This window comes from Pituophis catenifer, unplaced genomic scaffold, assembly GCF_029215685.1.
Source record: "Pituophis catenifer annectens isolate HBS135680 unplaced genomic scaffold, rPitCat1.0.hap2 SCAF_16, whole genome shotgun sequence".
Lineage (NCBI taxonomy): Eukaryota > Metazoa > Chordata > Lepidosauria > Squamata > Colubridae > Pituophis > Pituophis catenifer.
The window spans coordinates 15589859-15608624 of record NW_027256896.1 but is presented as its reverse complement, the minus strand read 5'-3'; the positions used below and the strand labels follow the sequence as shown (position 1 = coordinate 15608624).

General features: G+C 46.3%; 1 protein-coding gene across 2 annotated transcripts in view; it reads left to right on the top strand.

The window, feature by feature from the left end:
- The window catches only part of DCUN1D3 (defective in cullin neddylation 1 domain containing 3), a 29658-nt gene extending 16563 nt beyond the window's left edge, over nt 1-13095 (top strand). For both annotated transcript variants that reach the window (XM_070955045.1, XM_070955046.1), the window contains exons 3-5: nt 5711-5791; nt 9486-10018; nt 12212-13095. In XM_070955045.1, the coding sequence (XP_070811146.1) occupies nt 9588-10018; nt 12212-12707 (927 nt within the window). In that variant the 5' untranslated portion in view covers nt 5711-5791; nt 9486-9587 and the 3' untranslated portion in view covers nt 12708-13095. The remainder of the gene's footprint in view (nt 1-5710; nt 5792-9485; nt 10019-12211) is intronic.
- Nucleotides 13096-18766: the final 5671 nt, after the last annotated feature.

Genomic DNA, 18766 nt, shown 5'->3' with positions numbered 1-18766 from the left:
GGTTCTATCACACCTTGCATTTATGCAGCAGGAAACCTGCAGAGATGCTGAAAATGATCGCAGGGGCGGCAAAAGTCAACTTTTAACCAAATGATAGCTTAAAAATCCTCAGCTATGGAAACCCATTGCTTTTTTTTAAGAGAAAGGAAGTAGCTGTACAGTCAACTAATTTTACTACCATACTAGGAACTTCCACCTTAGTTTCAACGCAAGGAAGTTTTCCTTCTCTTTATTTTCCTGTAATCCTTTCAAGCAAACCCCTTTTATTTCATGGCAAGAAGTTGCATGGCATCCATTTGTGTGGCGTGAGTTGAGTTTTTCCTTAAAAAAAAAAAAAAAAAAAGCCTCAGCATTGTTGTCAAGATTGTGCTTTTTGCAGTGGGTGCCACCAAGCAGATGGTCCATCTGTTTCTCCATCTGAGTCTCTCCTGCAATTGCTTAGGTTTTCTTACTTTTGGCAAGGAAAAAAGGAGGAGCAAGCGAGGGGGTGTTAAGGAAGGCTTGACTGGGATTTGATTGCTTACTTTTTTTTTGCATATTACTGTTAATATGAGTTGTTGAGTGGCTTGGTGGCCTAGTGGTGAAGATGCCACTCAGGATGGTTGAGAGTTTAATCCTAGGCAGTGCGGATGTTTGTTTCTTAAGGTGCATAGAAAAAAAAAATCTGCTGTGTACTTCATGTAGGTGTCAGGAAGGGCATCCGGCCAGTAAATGCTCAAGCTCCATCCAGTCGCCCCGACTCCATGGGGTGGTCAAAACAAAAATCCCTGTTAATATGGGTGTTATTTATTATAAAAATATCGAGTCTCTTTTCAAAAGGGAGTATTTTCTCAAGCTGCCTGTAGAAATGATTCACGTTAAAATTAATAATAAACAGGGACGAAGAGCAACAACATTGCATGATGTAGTTGTATGGCTTGGATGTAGCGACTGAAAGGCGGAGATATATTAAATATAACATTTAATATATATGTATAAATACAAATATACATATATGTACCAAAACAGACAACAAGTCATGCCCTTATTTACTCTCATATGTCTGAGGGGAACCTCTAACTTTACCTTTTTAGTGTTACTCATCGTTAGTAGGTGTGGTAATGAAAAAGCAATTAGACATGCACCTCTGAGAGCAGGTGCGTAGCTTTTTTATTCCCTCACCAAGGGACACAAGTGTTGTTATTCTTAACAGTGTGTGTCCCCCATGGTTGCAACCTCAATTGTTTTTGCACTTCGTTAGTTCGTACAGTGAAGGTGTGAGGACATAATGCCACTCACCCGTTTTTCACAGTTACGACCATTCCAGCAACCCCATGGTCATGTGATCAAAATTCAGATAGTTGCTAACTGGTTCATAGTTACGACCGTTGCTGTGTCCCGATTCCCCTTTTGCGACCTTCTGAGAAGCAAAGTCAACGGGGAAACCAGATTCTCACTTCATCACCAGGTCACTGATTCACTTAACAACCTGGGCGAGAAATGTCGTAAACCGGGGGGGCGGGGGAACTCACTTAACCAATGTCTCACTTAGCAACAGAAATGTTGGGGCTTCATTGTGGCCGTACGTCGAGGACTATCTGTCATGCTGTTCAACGAATCAGCAATGTGGAAAAGAGAAGGAAGATACGAAAGAGTGAACTCACGGCTTTTGGGTTTTTTTTTTTTCATGGTTTTCGCATATTTGTGGCAAGGAAATTTATCAGAAAGTTAAGGACTTTACCAGCTTCTGCAATAGGAATGCTACTTAGCTATTTGTGAAGCCGATGGCAGCGTTAGAAAAACTCACATCTGTTTCTCTCTCTCTCTTTCTCTGTCTCGTGAGGACTCAAGACGGTCTCTCCAGATGTTGTTTTTCCAATGACAAGATTTCCACCTAGCAGGGATGAAATTGTATGTCAGACGATGCTCTTTAAATAGTGACGTCTTGGCTAACCTTCTCTGGACTGGAAAAATTAACCAGGACAGGGTTCGTACAGATAGACTACGCCACCACAATAGGACCAAAATTTCCATCGCTGAACAATTGGGTTGTTAAATGAGTCACACCTGATTTTACGACCTTTTTGCCCCTGCAGTCGTTAAGTGAATCGCTGAGTCATTAAGAGAACCCAGCATCCCCCATTGACTTGGCTTGTCAGAAGCCTGTTGGGAAGTTGCGTGAACCTGGGATACACACACACACCAGTTGCCAAGCACCCAAACGTCGATGAACTGACCCTGGGGATGCTCAAACGGTCATAAGTGTGAGGATTGGTCGTCGGTTACTTTTTTCAGAGCTGTTGCAACTTTGGACAGTGACTAATCTGAGGTTGTAAGTCGAGGACGACGTGGGCTTACGGCAACAATTGAGCCTCGAAATTTCTGTTGTTCAGCGAGACATTTGCTAAGTGAGCTTTGACCCATTTTACGACCTTTCTTGCCACAGTTGTTAAGTGAATCACGGCAGCTGTTAAATTAGTATTAGTAATTCAATTCAATTCAATTAGTAACCTGGCTGTTAAATGAATCTGGCTTCCCCATTGACTTTACTGGTCAGTAAGGAATCACGTGACCCCTGGACACGGCCACCGTCATAATTACGAGTCAGTTGCCGAGCGTCTGAAGTTTGATCACGTGACCCCGGGGATGCTGCAACCGTCGTAAGTGTGAAAAACAAGTCACAAGTTGCTTTTTCTTTATCTGTCGTCTTTATCTGAATAACAGTATACCGATGCAAGTAAAAAAATACAAATACGACGTTTGTAATTATAAACCTTCCAAAATTAAGCCTAACCCAGTTTAGGCCTCGCAGTAGGCACAGATGGCATCGGATTATGCCCTGCTCACCGGATGTTACATTGGGATTGAAGGGCAGGCAGGGAACAGTTGATTTTTATGAGCTGTCCCTCGCCTTCCTGACTATTGAATTGAGCAATCTGTTGTGGTTAATCTTCTTTTGCTTTGTGTTTTTTTTCCCCGCTTCCTTTGTGAATCTTGCACAAACGTTCTACAAAAGACTGCCTTTGGAATTTCAGGGGAGCCTTGTATAAAAGATTCTTGGTTTCAGGGTGGATCAAAATCAATGATTTTTTTTAAAAAAAAATCAAAAAAATTGGATTTTTTTAAAATTTAAATCGGATTTTTTTTTTTATTTTTATTGAATTTATTTTAATAAAAAACTTTTGGGGTAAAAATCTATCATAAGATAGTTTTCTATTTAAGATACATAAATAATTTAGTTCATTCAGCGTGAAATGGGGCTTAGTTATGTAGCATGAGGCTGTATATTCTGCAACACTGGGACTATCGGTGAGTCAACAGTGGGTCAAAGGAGTAGCAGAGATGACAGTTGCTCTTTAAAAATTATGATTTAAATCGAGTTGATTTAAATCAAGCCTTTTTACTAGTGATTTAAATCATGATTTAAATCGTGATTTAAATCAACTCGATTTAAATCAAATCCTTAACGCACTGTAAGCCGCCCTGAGTCTCCGGAGAAGGGCGGCATATAAATCAAATTAAAAAAAAAAAAAAAATCCACCCTGGGACAGTCACTTGTCTGAAATGATATAGGTTCTCCTGCTTGAGCAAGAGGCTGGACTAGAAAACCTCCAAGGTCCCTTCCAGCTCTATTCTATTCTAAATATTTTCTGATTTACGCACCCAAATATTGTAGCAGATTGCAGAAGGAAGAATTCCCGTGAAGCTTTCACTGTCAAAAATGAATGAGAAAATCGGTGATCGTCACGGGGAAACCTCAAATAATTCCCTTAGACAGGGTTGGCTTGTTTTTATTTTATTTTATTTTTTTTATTTTTTGCAAGTCTGGACTTGTCTGCCTTGCCTGCTGAAGCTTTTCATGTCAGTCATGAGTCACCGGGATTTGAACCTTCCCCAGCTGGCTTGCAGTTCCTCTTCCTCTTCCCCCTTTCTCTTTCTAGGCAACAATTTTTTTTTTTTTTCCCCAGGAGTGGCAGCTCTCAAACCAAAGACTGCATCCCGCTCCCAAACATATTTTAATGATTATTGTGCTGGGGCGCAGAGAGTCCTCAACTTACAACAGTTTCTCTTAGTGACCGCTCGAACTTAACAACGGCCCTGAAAAAAAGTGACTTACGACCGTTTTTCACACTTACAACTGTTGGAAAAAATGTCCTTCTGGGTTCAGTTCCAAGTGGGGGAAAAAAAAGACACTGGAAACATGGTGGCTGCTTGGGAAGATGGTTTTCATAACAGTGGTGGACAGGATCACATGCCTTGAAGATCTTGGGTGAAGAGAAAAAAAAGGGAAGAGATTCTGAGAGTGCTTGTGTTCTGATTGGTTGTGAGACTCCCATGGGGCCATGCAGGGGTAACTTTGTGGGTGGTCTATGTCCCAGGCTTGGTTGACTCGTGCTGGGTGATGATGTAATGAAAGGGGCTTTGGGCAATTCCTACTATGGCTCTGCCTGAAGGAGGGAGATCTTTGTTATGTAGAATTGACTGGCCCAGGCCTTTATTTATTTATTTTTTTTAAAATTTGATTTATATGCCGCCCTTCTCCAGAGACTCAGGGCGGCTTACAATGTGTTAAGCAATAGCCTTCATCCTTTTGTATATATTTATACAAAGTCAGCTTATTGCCCCCACAAACTGGGTCCTCATTTCACCTACCTTAGAAAGGATGGAAGGCTGAGTCAACCTTGAGCCTTGGAGAGATTCGAACCCTGCAGTAATTGCAGGCAGCTGGTCTTAAGCAGCTTAATAACAGGGTGCCTTTTTTTTTTTTTTTTAATTTGATTTATATGCCGCCCTTCTCCAGAGACTCAGGGCGGCTTACAATGTGCTCAGCAATAGCCTTCATTCTTTTGTATATTTATACAAAGTCAGCTTATTGCCCCCACAAACTGGGTCCTCATTTTACCTACCTTAGAAAGGATGGAAGGCTGAGTCAACCTTGAGCCTGGCAAGATTCGATCTTACTTTAATTGCAGACAGCTGATGTTAAATTACAGAGCTCTGTCTGTTGAGCTATCCAGGCTGTTGTACTACCAAGGCTCTTAATGGCCCATTGACAAAGGTGGGGGAGAGGTGAGTTCCTTCCTCCCTTTTAGGGGAAATATTCTGCCATTTTAATATTTCCTAAAATATCCCATTTCCCTAGGAGAGGGGTGGGTGCTAACTTCCTACACGACCATTGCAGCATCCCCAGGGTCACGTGATCCAAATTCAGAGGTTTGGCAACTGGATCATATTTATGACGGTCGCAGTGTCCCGTGATCCCCTTTTGTGACCTCCTGGCAAGCAAAGTCAATGGAGAAACCAGATCGACTTAACAACCATCAAGGAGTGACAAGGACCATCTCTACATATAATTACATATAAGGGCCCAGATTGTGTTCTAAAAAGATCAAATGATATTCCAACAATATAATGAAACCTCTAAATTGATCCAGATTGTCTATGAAAACACCCTCATGCAGGGGTGTTCAACCATGGCGTGGCCCCTTTAAGACATGTGGACTCCGACTCCCAGAATTCCCCAGCCTGCTCTAATGCAACTCAGTCTCTGCTAACTACTGGGGAACTTGTGATTGTAGTAGTGTTAAGTGTTGATGTTCCTGTAAAATATAGCTGGTCCGTTTTGCAGCCAGCCTCTTTAGAGTTAATTTTCTTTTTTTTTTAAATGCATGCCATTGCTAGAATTTTTTCCCCTTCAGCTTTCTGAGTCCTTTTCTTTTTGTTTCCACAGCCATCCAAAAGGCGCCGATTCCCTTAGGAGGAGAGTCAGCCTAAATGCTGCGATGCCTTCCTGGCCTTTGGAGGATACCATGTAAGTCGTGTTGTTGGGTTTTTTTTTTTTTTGGTGCATTCAAGTAAGTCGGAGTAGTCCATCGTTACGGTGATGGCTGCGTCCAGTTTTTGGGCCGTGCTAGCTGAGGATGATGGGAATCGGACGGGGTGCTGCAGAGGATGTCCATATCTTGCTATTGTTGGAACAAGTAATCAGGAACGCTCGGGAATTAAAGTGAGCATCTCTAATGTCAGCTTTTAATGTTCATCCCAATAACATAAAGACAGCCGATCCCTCTAGGTAACATCACCAGAGTGCTCTGATGATGTTACCTAGTTGGGTAATGAAATGTCTCCAAGAAAACAACAAAGCTTAGAGAGCATCAAGGACCCCATGTCCTCTTCCTCTTCCTCCTCCTCCTCCTCCTCTTCCTCCTCCTCCTTCTCCTCTTCCTTCTTCTTCTCCTCTTCCTTCTCTTCCTCTTCCTCCTCTTCCTTCTCCTCGCCCTCGTCCTTCTACTCTTCCTCCTCCTCCTCCTCTTCCTCCTCTTCCTCCTCTTCCTTCTCTTCGTCCTCCTCTTCCTTCTTCTCCTCTTCCTTCTCCTCCTCCTCCTCCTCTTCCTTCTCCTCCTCCTCGTCCTTCTACTCTTCCTCCTCCTCTTCTTCCTCCTCCTCTTCCTTCTCCTCTCCCCCTCCCCTTCCTCTTCCTCCTCTTCCTTCTCCTCCTCTTCCTTCTCCTCCTTGTCCTCTTCCTCCTCCTCCCCCCTCCTCCTCTTACTTCTCCTCCTCCCCCTTCTCCCCCTCCCCCCCCCCAAACCCCACTCTTCCCAAGCACTGATGATGTTCCCAATTTGGCCAATGAAACGTCTGCAAGAAAACAACCAAGCTCAGAGAGCACCAAGGACCCTTTCATTTCAACCCCGAGCTGCAAATCATCTTTATTGAGAGTCGTCCCTGGACGGGAATGATATTCGCCGAAAAGGCTCTCCTCTGGGAACCTGCCAGATGATATTCCCTAATGGATTGGAGGGGGTGGGGTGGGGGCTGGAGCATGCCTCCTCTGTTGGATCTCACATGACGGGTAACTAGAACCAGACGGAGACAGCCCCGCGAGTAACCGGGCCCCAGGCCATGAATCCGTGCTTTGTGAAGCTATAGGGCACAGTTAATACTCGCATTACGGCACCTTCTCTCATTGTATCTATTCTCTCTCCCCAACCACAAAGCATGGAAAGCGAAACCCAGCTGGATGGATTAGACTCTGTTTAATTCATTATCTTCCCACAACAGCCAGCGAGATGCCTCTGGGAAGCGCACGGGCAGGGTACGAGCGCACCGGGGGCCTCCTTTCCCCCATCCCCGTCCCCGTTCCCTAGCAACTAGTATTAAGAGAGATGCTGCTCCCGATACCAAGAAAGCGCATGGCCATTGTGACTAGTAGCTATTGATAGCTATATTGTCCGTGTCAAATCTCACATCCCTTTTATTTTTATTTATTTATTTTATTGAATTTCTATACCGCCCTACTCCCGAAGGACTCAGGGCGGTGAACAGCCATAAAATAAAACACATACATATACAAAATTTAAAATCGAATAAAATGAATTAAATAAATTTGGCTGAATTGATACCCATAATTTAAAATACCCATATTTTAAAATACAGTAAAAATTTAAAATTTGCACTTAAGAGGGAGAAGAGTTAGGCGAGGCCAGCTTGATGAAATAAAAGAGTCTTCAGCTCGCGGCGGAAGGTGCGCAGATCCGGAACCCTCCGTATCTCCGGGGGGAGCTCGTTCCAGATCGTCGGTGCCCCCACAGAGAAGGCTCTCCCCCTAGGGGCCGACAGCCGACATTGTTTGGCCGACGGCACCTGGAGGAGCCCCTCTCTGTGGGAGCGTACTGGTCGGTGGGAGGCTATTGGTGGTAGTAGGCGGTCCCGTAAGTAACCAGGTCCTAAGCTTTTGAAGCCACGACCGTCGGCGGCTTAGCTTGTCACTCAGCCTTGCTAGCCCGGCAGCTTGTCATTTCCAGAATGTCCGCCCGCATCGTTTTTCCCGGAAGCTTTTCTGATACGCCCTCAACGCCTGCAGGGAGAAATTAAGCGTCCCTTCTGGCAGAACGTGAGTTTTAGCTTGTCCCAAAGGTGCTTTCTTTCTTTTTTTTTTTTTCCCCAAGAGGCAACTGAGACTTCCTTGGTTTTTCCTTGAAAACGTTTCGCTTCTCATCCAAGGAGCTTCTCCAGCTCTGAGATTTGGCTTCTCTGAGAACTGAAGAAGCTTCTTGGATGAGAAGCGAAACGTCTTCAAAGAAAAACCAGTTGCCTCTTGAAAAAAGCACCTTTGGGACAACCATGACCTGGATCCGTGGTGGCGAAGCTATGGCACACGGGCCAGAGGTGGCACACACAGCCCTCTCTGCGGGCACGCGTGCTGTCGCCAGGTGCTCTTCTGGTTTCCGGTGCACACGTGCACTGGCCAGCAGGGCTCTGGAGCGCCTGAAAACAGCCCAAAACCAAGCTGTTTTTCGGCCATTTTCAGGCCATTTTTGGGGCGGAAAAATGGCCCAGAAAACGGCCCCAAAACAGGCATGTGTGTGCCGTCCAGCTGGTTTTTGGGTTTCCAGTGCTCCGGTGCGTGCATATGCACATAGATGCATGCGTGTTCTGGTTTGGGCACTCAGTGCCGAAAAGGTTCGCCATCACTGACCTAGATGGCTGAGAATCTCCATAGACATTGAGTTTTAGCTGGCCTGGAGGAGGAAAAAGTGGGTTTGGGGAGGTATTCTGGAACTCCTTGAGGGGGACAGAGCAGCGGTGAAATCCAGCCGGATCTGGTAGGGCCGGCGGCGGGAGGCTCCGCCCACCCGCCTCGATGTCATCACGTCCTGTTTTGGACCCTCTGCGCATGCGCAGAAGCTCGTGCGTGTCCATGCGCGCTCACATCTCCAATCCGGTAGCGAAGGTAAGTGCATTTTTACCCCTGGGACAGAGATGTCCATGGTGTACGATGCGGCCTCTTAAGGATGCTTTCTGGGTTTCCCAGAAGATGGACCATTGTCTTCTATCTGTTGAAGCTTTCCAAGAGCCCTGATGGTAGCTCAGCAGAGATCAGTGTTGGGAAACCTGCAGTCCTCCAGAGGGGTTGCTGAACTACAATGCCCAATAACCTCCCACCCCCACCCCCCAATGCAGCCAGTGAGAAGATGTGCTGGAATTTATAATTCAGCAATATCTGGATTCCTACCCCTCCACACCCACCCCGCCTCTATAAGACAAATTCCTAATAATACTATATTTCCTATTCTATTCTATTCTATTCTATTCTATTCTATTCTATTCTATTCTATTCTATTCTATTCTATTCTATTCTATTCTATTCTATTCTATTCTACTCTACTCTACTCTACTCTACTCTACTCTACTCTAAATTCTACTCTACTCTACTCTTTCTCTATTCCCTATTCTACTCTACTCTACTCTATTTTAAATTTTATTCTACTCTACTCTTTCCCTATTCCCTATTCTATTATTCTATTCTATTCTATTCTATTCTATTCTATTCTATTCTATTCTATTCTATCTCTCTCTCTTATAAAAAAAATCAAAATGTGATGAGAATGTGCCATGTGACAATCTGAACGGTCACTAAATGAATGGATGCAAGTCAAGGATTACCTCTATTTGATGAAAAAGAAGGATTGATCTTTTCTTCCCCTCGCCTATCTTTCTCCCAGGCTGGCCGATGACCACTGAGAGCATGCAGAGGCCCAGGCATCACCAGTGGGGCAGGCGTGTGACGGCGTGGGGGCTGCTCTAACCGCTGGGCGCGCTACAATATGGGCCAGTGCGTCACCAAGTGCAAGAATCCTTCTTCCACTCTGGGTAGCAAAAATGGCGATCGGGAGGCCCACGGCAAAGCTCACGGGAAGCGGAGCACCAATCACAAGGAGGAGCTCAACCTGGTTGGCAGGAAACCCTCTGGAGATATTCTGGTCAATGGGACAAAGAAGGTGGAAGCTGCTTTAGAATCCAACCAGGCTCCCACTTCCTCTGGAGATGCCCGGAAAGAGCCCGTCTCGGGCTCCGAGGAATCGTTCCTCCACAGAACTGAGGAATTGTTCAGGAGGTACAAGGACGAACGAGAAGACGCCATATTGGAGGAAGGCATGGAGCGTTTTTGCAACGACCTCTGCGTTGACCCCACGGAATTCAAAGTGCTCGTGCTGGCTTGGAAATTTCAAGCGGCTACTATGTGCAAATTCACAAGGTAAGTCCTGCGTGCCGTCAGAAACCTCAGGGCTGCCTGGGATCTGGAGCCCCCTCAACCAGGTTTTGAAAAAAATCGAGGAGACGAGGAAAAACTTGGAAAATGTAAGTGGCAAACATGTTCTCTGTGCCAACTCTAGGGAAATACAGAAAAACCTGGCTTCACCCAAGATTCCTGGATTAGGAGCGCCAGCAGCTCCGGCAAAAAGTTTCTCTCTCACCGCAGGCTAACAAGTCTGTCCGGCAGGCAGATGAATAGTTGTCTGCCACATCTATTCATCTCCACCCCCTGCCTTTGATCCCCAGAGCTAGGGTGGGACTTCGCTAGCAGCGGTGGCTCTTCCATCCCAAGGACCGGCCCATAGATTTCCATTGCTCTCCTCTCCTCTGCCTTCTGGGCATCCGTGCATCAGGCACTGGACCCAGCTGTTCCTCCTCTTCCTCATCAGCCACCTCCAGACCTGGGGGCTGTTGACTCTCCATCTGAGGGCTGACGGACGGCCCAGGCTCCACCTCTGTCTCTCTGTCTCTCTCTCTCTGACAGCTCCATTCCCCCTTCCCTCTTGGAGTTCTCAGGTTGCCTTGATGCTGACCCCGACTCCCCTGCCTCCTCCTCCTCTGATTTGGCTGCTGGAGGGGCCGACAGCCGATAGGCCACAATAACACCCATTTCCTTGACACACCCTATTCCATTTGCATAATGTTCCTTGGCTTCCTAAAAAAACTTAACTCTGTCTCCTGGCAACCTAAAATTTCCCCACCTGTTTTCAGAGGCCACATTGTCCTTCTCTCTTCTGAGTCTAGTTGTTCTGCCCCAGCTCCGGATTTCCGAGGATATTGACACACACCAACGGTCCTTATCAAATTTATTAAGTAGCAAGAATAAACAAGACCGGCAAAGGTTGGCAACCAGCCCAGAAAACAAGATATGATAAACCAAAATACTCTGATAATAAATACGAGTTGTTTCTAGCAAGAAACTTACTAACTGCGTGTGACTTAAATAGACTAAGGGAGTGGCCAATTATCCTCAAGCCCTACTCTCGAGGAGAACTCCTCCTCCTGAGTAGCCACTCCTGCCTTTTGGCAGCCCTGCGTGCCCGAGCATTGAGGAGAGGCTCCTCCACTTCGCTCTCTTCACTTGAAGGAGCCTCTGGAGGTTCTGAAGGCCCTGGCTGACTCTCTGCCTCTGGCACCACATCCTCTTCAGCCTCCTCGCTGTCCGACGCGAGCACCGGCTGCGCGGGCTGCTGGTGCGACACCACACCAGCCTCCTCGTCGTCAGGATCAGCCACGATCCACGCAGGCCGCTGGCAGGCCACAACACTAGTAGAGGCCACCAATCCAGCAAAATAAGTGGAATGGTGGGATTCCTTTCTCTTGGAAGTCCTTTCGCTTCTCATCCAAGAAGCATCTTCAGTTCTGAAGAACGGAAGGATTGATACTCCTTGCAGACGGCTGGTCATTTGCAACCTTTTTAGAGAGTCGTTGAGGCCACTTGGTACGTCAGGGGACACAGATGAAAGGACTGTGTTGTAAACAGGAGAGAGAGGTGGTGTCCTATCCCTCCCCTTTGTTGAGGGAGGACTGCTCAGTTTCAACACAGATGGCTTCTTTTACCCCTCTTTCCAAACCAGTGGTCCTCTCTGTCCAGAATGTTAGACATTCCTCACCATTCAGTCAGAAGTGAAGAAGCTTCTTGGATGAGAAGTGAAACGTCTTCAAAAGGAAAAAAACCCCCACAGTTGCTTTTTGGGAAAAAAGAAAAGAAAAAGAAGAAAGCACCTTCGGGACAACCATGATCTGGATGACTGAGAATCTCTAGAGATGTTGATTTAAACTATTGAAAATCAAACCTAAGTTGGTGCCTTTTTCCTCCTTTTTTTCTTCCTTTATACCAGAGGTCTCCAACCTTGGCAACTTTAAGCCTGGCGGACTTCAACTCCCAGAATTCCCCAGCCAGCAAAGCTGGCTGGGGAATTTTGGGAGTTGAAGTCCGCCAGGCTTAAAGTTGCCAAGGTTGGAGACCCCTGCTTTATACTACACCCCCTCTTTTTCCATTCCTCTCTTCTTACTTTTCCATGTTTTTTTTTCTTTGCATTTTATACTTCGATAAACTAATAAAAAAGTTTTTTTTTTTTTAAATTGTGAAAATCAAACCTAATGGGCATCTTTCCTCCCTAACCCGCCACAGGATGGAGTTTTTTGAGGGTTGCAAAGCAATAAACGCGGACACCATCGATGGGATTTGCGCCCGGTTCCCCAGCCTCTTGACCGAAGCGAAGCAAGAAGATAAATTCAAAGACCTCTACCGTTTCACTTTCCAATTTGGCTTGGATTCAGACGAAGGCCAGAGGTCGCTCCACCGGGAAATAGCCATCGCTCTCTGGAAGCTGGTTTTCACGCAGAACAAGCCTCCCATTTTGGACCAGTGGTTACACTTCTTGACCGAGAACCCTTCGGGTATCAAGGGGATCTCCCGTGATACCTGGAACATGTTCCTTAATTTTACTCAGGTCATTGGGCCGGACCTCAGCAATTACAGCGAGGACGAGGCTTGGCCCAGCCTCTTTGACACTTTCGTGGAATGGGAGACGGAGCGACGGAGGAAGGGGGAGGAAGAGGAGGGTCCCACCCGCTTGGAGGATTTACAGACAGCATCCCCGTGTACAGACCATCACGCGGCCTGACAGTTTCGACAGCGGCAATTGTTCCCCCCCACTTCCCTTTCCCTCCCCCTCCACTTCATGGCCCGTAAGCTCAGAACTCCTCTGGAATTTACAGACTTCTCCAGATTTTTTTCTACTTTACACCTTTCTCTGCCTTGTATTTTGAAAGGGCTTTAAAATGCTGTATCCATATTTTAGGCACTTTCTTTTTAAAAAAATGGGCTATTCCCGTTCCTCCTCTCCTCGAAAAGTTTAATTCTCCCCTTCCCTTCCCTTCCCTTCCCTTCCCTTCCCTTCCCTTCCCTTCCCTTCCCTTCCCTTCCCTTCCCTTCCCTTCCCTTCCCTCTGGTTGCGAGTTAAATGATTTTATTTCCAAATGGTTTTCAGGCTGGTATGCTTCTTTGCCCCAGGTTACACAACTTTCAAAGGAATATATATATTCCTTTGAAAGTTGTATATATATATATACAACTTTCAAAGGAATATACAACTTTCAAAGAAAATATATATATATATATATTCTTCTTTTTCCTGGTGAGGTTAAATTAACATCACTAAATTATTACAGTGCCAGATTGAAGTTCTGCGTTGTTTTTTTTAAAACAGAGCAGGCCTATACTGTGTGTAGTGCTGTTTACATTGTTGAATTTTTATTTTTAAGGTTGTGATAATTTTAAGATTTATACCACGATCGATAACAGTATAAAACTGTTCAGGGCAAATGCGTTTAAAATTCCCAGGCAAACAAAAGTTACGTTGAAAGACAACGAAAGCAGCATTGTACTGTTGCCGTTATATATATATATAAAATATATATATATATATATATATATATATATATATATATATATATATATATATATATATATATATATATATACACACTATACTAAAACAGCCAAGATTCTGAAAAAGGTGGTGAGAATTTGCAGTGTGTCCTTTTCTGATTTCCAGTTATCCTCCATTCACTCGCTTTCCAGGAGGAGCTTGTAAGGCAGGGTTTCCCCACGCTTGGCAACTTTTAAGACTTGTGGACTTCAACTCCCAGAATCCCCAACCCCCAGCCAGCCAGCCAGCCAGCATGGAATTCTGGGAGTTGAAGTCCAGGCATCTGAAAAAGTTGCTCTATTTGGGAAACTCTGTTGTAAGGCTTTTCACAGCAGCCCTTTTCGGTTGTGGGCGTTTTTCTCTTGATTCTCTCTCCCCTCCCACTGAAAGGAAACCACGCTGCCTCAAAGGGGACATTTAACTGCCATTTTGAATACTTTTTTGGAGGGGAGGCACAAATTGGGTGTGTCAGGCCAGCGAGATCTCAGCCTTGATCTGAAGAAGAATGGCTCTCAAATCTTGGCAACTTTAAGACTTGTGGATTTCAACTCCCAGAATTCCCCAGCCAGCAAAGCTGGCTGGGGAATTCTGGGAATTGAAGTCCACACATCCCTAAGGTTGCTATGGCTGAAAAAAAAAACCTAGTTTAGACACCCCCCCCAAGAAGATGGTGTACATTCCTTGGCAGCTTGAATGCTTCAAAACGGAGGCTCGTTTACACAGAATTGCCTGCCCCACCAGGATGGTAGGTGGGCTCGAGGCCGTGGGGGAATAGAGCAAAAAAAAAAAAAAAAAAATTTAGCTTCCCCTTTTGCTAGAGAAAAGAGTCTTCAGACAAGGGAAAGAGGCCTGGGAATCTCCTTAATGATCCCATCCAAAGACCCGGTTTTAAGCAATGCACCAGATCAGTCAATTCCATCAGGATTGGAAGGCAAAAAACGATTTGAGATTTTAATTCACTAACAACCGGGCGGGCGGGAGGGAAAGAAAGAAAGAAAGAAAGAATGGTCTTTAATGAATAAATAAATACTTGAAATTCACATCCTCTTCTCAGCGGCTGAGAGCAGAGGGTGGCACCCCTTTTTTGTGTTTCTTTGAACGACCGCATTAAAAGTTCCTTTTCCAAAATTGTACCTGCGCGACGAGAAGTCCTGTTTCTCCGCAGCCGGGGTTCCGAAGCTCCTTGTTTTGAGGTCCGAGCAAAGTTCTCGCTTTGAATAACAGAATTGGAAGAGACTTTGGAGGTCTTCTAGTCCAGCATGCCCTCGTCACTTCACGCCTGGACTACTGTAATGCTCTCTACATGGGGCTCCCCTTGAGGAGCACCCGGAGGCTCCAGCTGGTCCAGAATGCGGCCGCGCGGGTAGTTATGGGAGCAGCATGGCGCTCCCATGTGGCTCCCCTCCTGCACGAGCTGCACTGGCTCCCTGTGGTCTTCCGGGTGCGCTTCAAGGTCTTAGTTACCACCTTTAGAGCGCTCCATGGCTTAGGACCGGGGTACTTACGAAACCGCCTTCTGCCACCAATAGCCTGTCACCGTCCAGTACGCTCCCATAGAGAGGGGCTTCTCAGGGTGCCGTCAGCCAAACAATGTCGACTGGCGGCCCCCAGGGGGAGAGCCTTTTCTGTGAGGGCACCCACCATCTGGAACGAGCTCCCCCTGGAGATACAGAAGATTCCGGATCTGCGCACTTTCCGCCGTGCCCTCAAAACATTCCTGTTTCAGCAGACCGGCCTGGCCTAACTTTCCCTTTATATTACTTTTTGATTTTATTTTAAACTGGGATGTCTTGAATTATCTAGGACCAGAATGTTTAGTATATTTTAGTGTATTTTTATCGTTCGCTGTTCACCGCCCTGAGTCCCTTAGGAATAGGGCGGTATATAAATTTAATAAATAAATAAATAAATAAATAAATAACCCCCTGCTGGAGCAGGAGCTCCTATACCAGGGATGGTTAACCTTTTTGGTGCCCAGTAGCCCCTCGTGCATGCGCCCCCCCCCATCCCTTTTTGGCTTCCAGGTTGGTGCAGGAGGCTTTCCAGGCCCAAAATGGGGTGTGGGGTGGGTGCGTGCGTGCGTGAACTCCCAAAATGCAATGCGAGTGCCCCCCGCGCATGCATCCTGCCCCCGTACATTCGCGCACACATCCCTGCATGCGCCTCGCCCACCCCCCGCATATGCAGCAGAGACCCGAAGACTAGCTCGTCGGCGGAAGGCATGCACACATGCGCAGTGGAGCTGGGCTGGGGCGACTGCTGGCGTGCCCACAGAGAGGGCTCCATGTGCCACCTGTGGCACGCCATCACGGTGCTACACCATTTCAGACAAATGGCTGTCCAGCCTCCTCTTCAAAGCTTCCAGTGATGGAGCAGCCACAACTTCTGGAGGCAAGTAGTTCCATTGGCTAATTGTTCTCACTGTTGGGAAGTTTCTCCTTAATTTCAGGTTGCTTCTCTCCTTGATTAGTTTCCACCCGTTGCTTCTTGTCCTGCCTTCAGGGGCTTCGGAGAATAATTCGACCCTCCTTCTTCTTTGTGGCAGCCCCTCAAATATGGGAACACTGCTATCATGCCGCTCTGTTCCTTCTTTTCACTGGACTAGAAGATCATGCCGGAGAGGTTTGAGGTCATGTTCGGTTTTATGGCAAAAAGGATCCTCTCCACAGCTGCTAAGCATTAATTGGGGCCCTTTCAGTTCCTCCTCCTCCTCCGCTAACCAAATTTAACCAACTTGTCTGTTGGCTTTGGGACCTGTCTGGAAGCCAAGAGAAAAGCTGGTTAAAAAGATATATATCTATATATATCGATATAGATATAGATATAGATATATGTATATATATTTGTTTTCTGAGGTTTTCGCGGGTGTTTGTATGTAGGTCTTTGGTTATTCGGGTTTTCTCCCGTGTAAAATTGGAGGTTTCTTGGCAACGTTTCGACGAAGTCTCATTCGTCATCTTCAGGCTGGTGTCACACACATTGCTCCTAGAAGCACGAAGCCAAAGACACCAGCCTCCTTCTGTTCCTCATCCCTTTCATCTTCCCTCCTTTCCTTTCCCTTCCCTTTTTTCCTTCCTTTCCTCCCTCCTTCCCCTTCCTTTCCCTTCCCTTCCTCATTCCTTCCCTTTCCTTCTTCCCCTTTTCTTCTCTTTCCTCCTTTCCCTTCCCTTTCCTCCTTCCTCTCCTCCCTCCTTCCCCTTCCTTTCCCTTCCCTCATTCCTTCCCCCTTCCCTTTTCCTCCTTCCTCTCCTTCCTTCCCTTCCCTCTTCCCCCTTCCCTTTTCCTCCTTTCTCTCCTCCCTCCTTCCCCTTCCTCATCCCTTCCCTCTTTCCTCCTTCCTCTTTTCTTTCCTCCTTCCCCTTCCCTTTCTTCCCTCCTGCTTCTTTCAAAACGCTCTTTCCAGCGCTTTCAGCGCTCTCCAAGAAATACATTGAAAAGACAGTCCGTCCAGATCCTTCCCAGCTGTTCATTTGCAGCTGAGCGAAGGCAGGGCTGTCCTTGCTGGATTTATCGCATAAGGTTTTTGCTCAGCTCTGATTTGCTAAACAAATAACTACCCCTGAGCCAAAATGCTTATCGCGTTACAGCCCAGCCTGGTGTAGGAAAGCTGCCTCTGATTTCCGTTGCAAAACAATACCGATCCGCCCTTGTGATGCAATCCAAAGAACCCCCCCCTCCCCACTCTTTTTTTTAGGAAAGGGGGGGAAAAAATGGAAAAACAAATATTGGCTCTTTGCAGCCTCCCGTTTCCAAATGAAGCTGTTGCTTAATTCTTCTCTCGGGGTTTGCTTTTCCTCCGGCCCTGCCTGGTTTTCGTGACAAGATGAATGCTTTTGACATTCAAAACAGAATTGGGCACATGCCTTGTTTCTTTTCCTCTCCCTTTAGCTCTCTGCCGCTGTCTGTGCCGACTGCGGAGGCTTCTCTGCTAGAAAGCATCCTGCTGAAGAGCGACGTTGCTTGGCTAACCCTCTGATTCAAAGGATTTTGCTTTCCTTCCCTCTTTATCTTTCCCTCCATTTATCTTTCTGGTGTTTATTCATTTTCCTTTCCTTTCCTTTCCTTTCCTTTCCTTTCCTTTCCTTTCCTTTCCTTTCCTTTCCTTTCCTTTCCTTTCCCTTCCCTTCCCTTCCCTTCCCTTCCCTTCCCTTCCCTTCCCTTCATCTCTTCTTCCTTTCCATCATCTCTTCTTCCTTTTCTTTCCCGCCCCTTCCCTCCCCTTCATCTCTTCTTCCTTCCCTCCATCTCTTCCTTTCCTTTCCTTCCCTTCCCTTCATCTCTTCTTCCTTCCCTTCCCTCCATCTCTTCCTTTCCTTCCCTTCCCTTCCCTTCATCTCTTCTTCCTTCCCTTCCCTCCATCTCTTCCTTTCCTTTCCTTTCCTTCCCTTCCCTTCCCTTCATCTCTTCTTCCTTCCCTTCCCTTCCCTTCATCTCTTCTTCCTTTCCATCATCTCTTCTTCCTTTCCTTTCCTTTCCTTTCCTTCCCTTCCCCTTCCCTTCCCTTCCCTTCCCTTCCCTTCCCTTCATCTCTTCTTCCTTCCCTTCCCTCCATCTCTTCCTTTCCTTCCCTTCCCTCCATCTCTTCTTCCTTCCCTTCCCTCCATCTCTTCTTTCTTCCCTTCCCAACTTTTCTTCTTTACCTTTCTTCCCTCCTTCCTTTTTTCTTTCTTCCCTCCTCCTCCTCCTTTCAAGTGTCTTTCAGAAAGACATTTCTGATTTGTACGCTCTCTGTCTTACAGTTTTGGCAGCGGTAGTGGAAGTAATGCTGAGATAATGTGCCTTTTTAACTTAGGGGTTGCAGCCGAAGCGAAGCGCCTGTGTGGGAAAATTGCATCCAGCCAAAACAAAACAAAACGGGCCATTGGACGTCGGTGAGAAAAACCTATCCCTGCAGATGGTTTCTCACCTGAAGGGCTGCTCAGTGTACCTGTCTGCTGCTAAAACAGTTGCTTTGTCACACAGTTGGGAGCGAGACATGGAATCTGGTGCTCTCTGAGCTTTGTTATTTGCTTGCAGGCGTTTCATTACCCAAGTAGGTAACATCATCAGTGCTACCAGGTGTAGGGGTTGCCCGTTGTTTATATATAGGAGCTTGCTCTTCCAGTGAGGGCCTGATTTCCTCTTTTCGGTAGTTACATCGGACAAACAATGAAGCAGCCCATAATAACTTAATCAAGGACTTACCAAGGGGAAAAACCACAGCCGACCTAACTCTGGCAGGTATACCGAATATAAATAAGGCACACTCACTA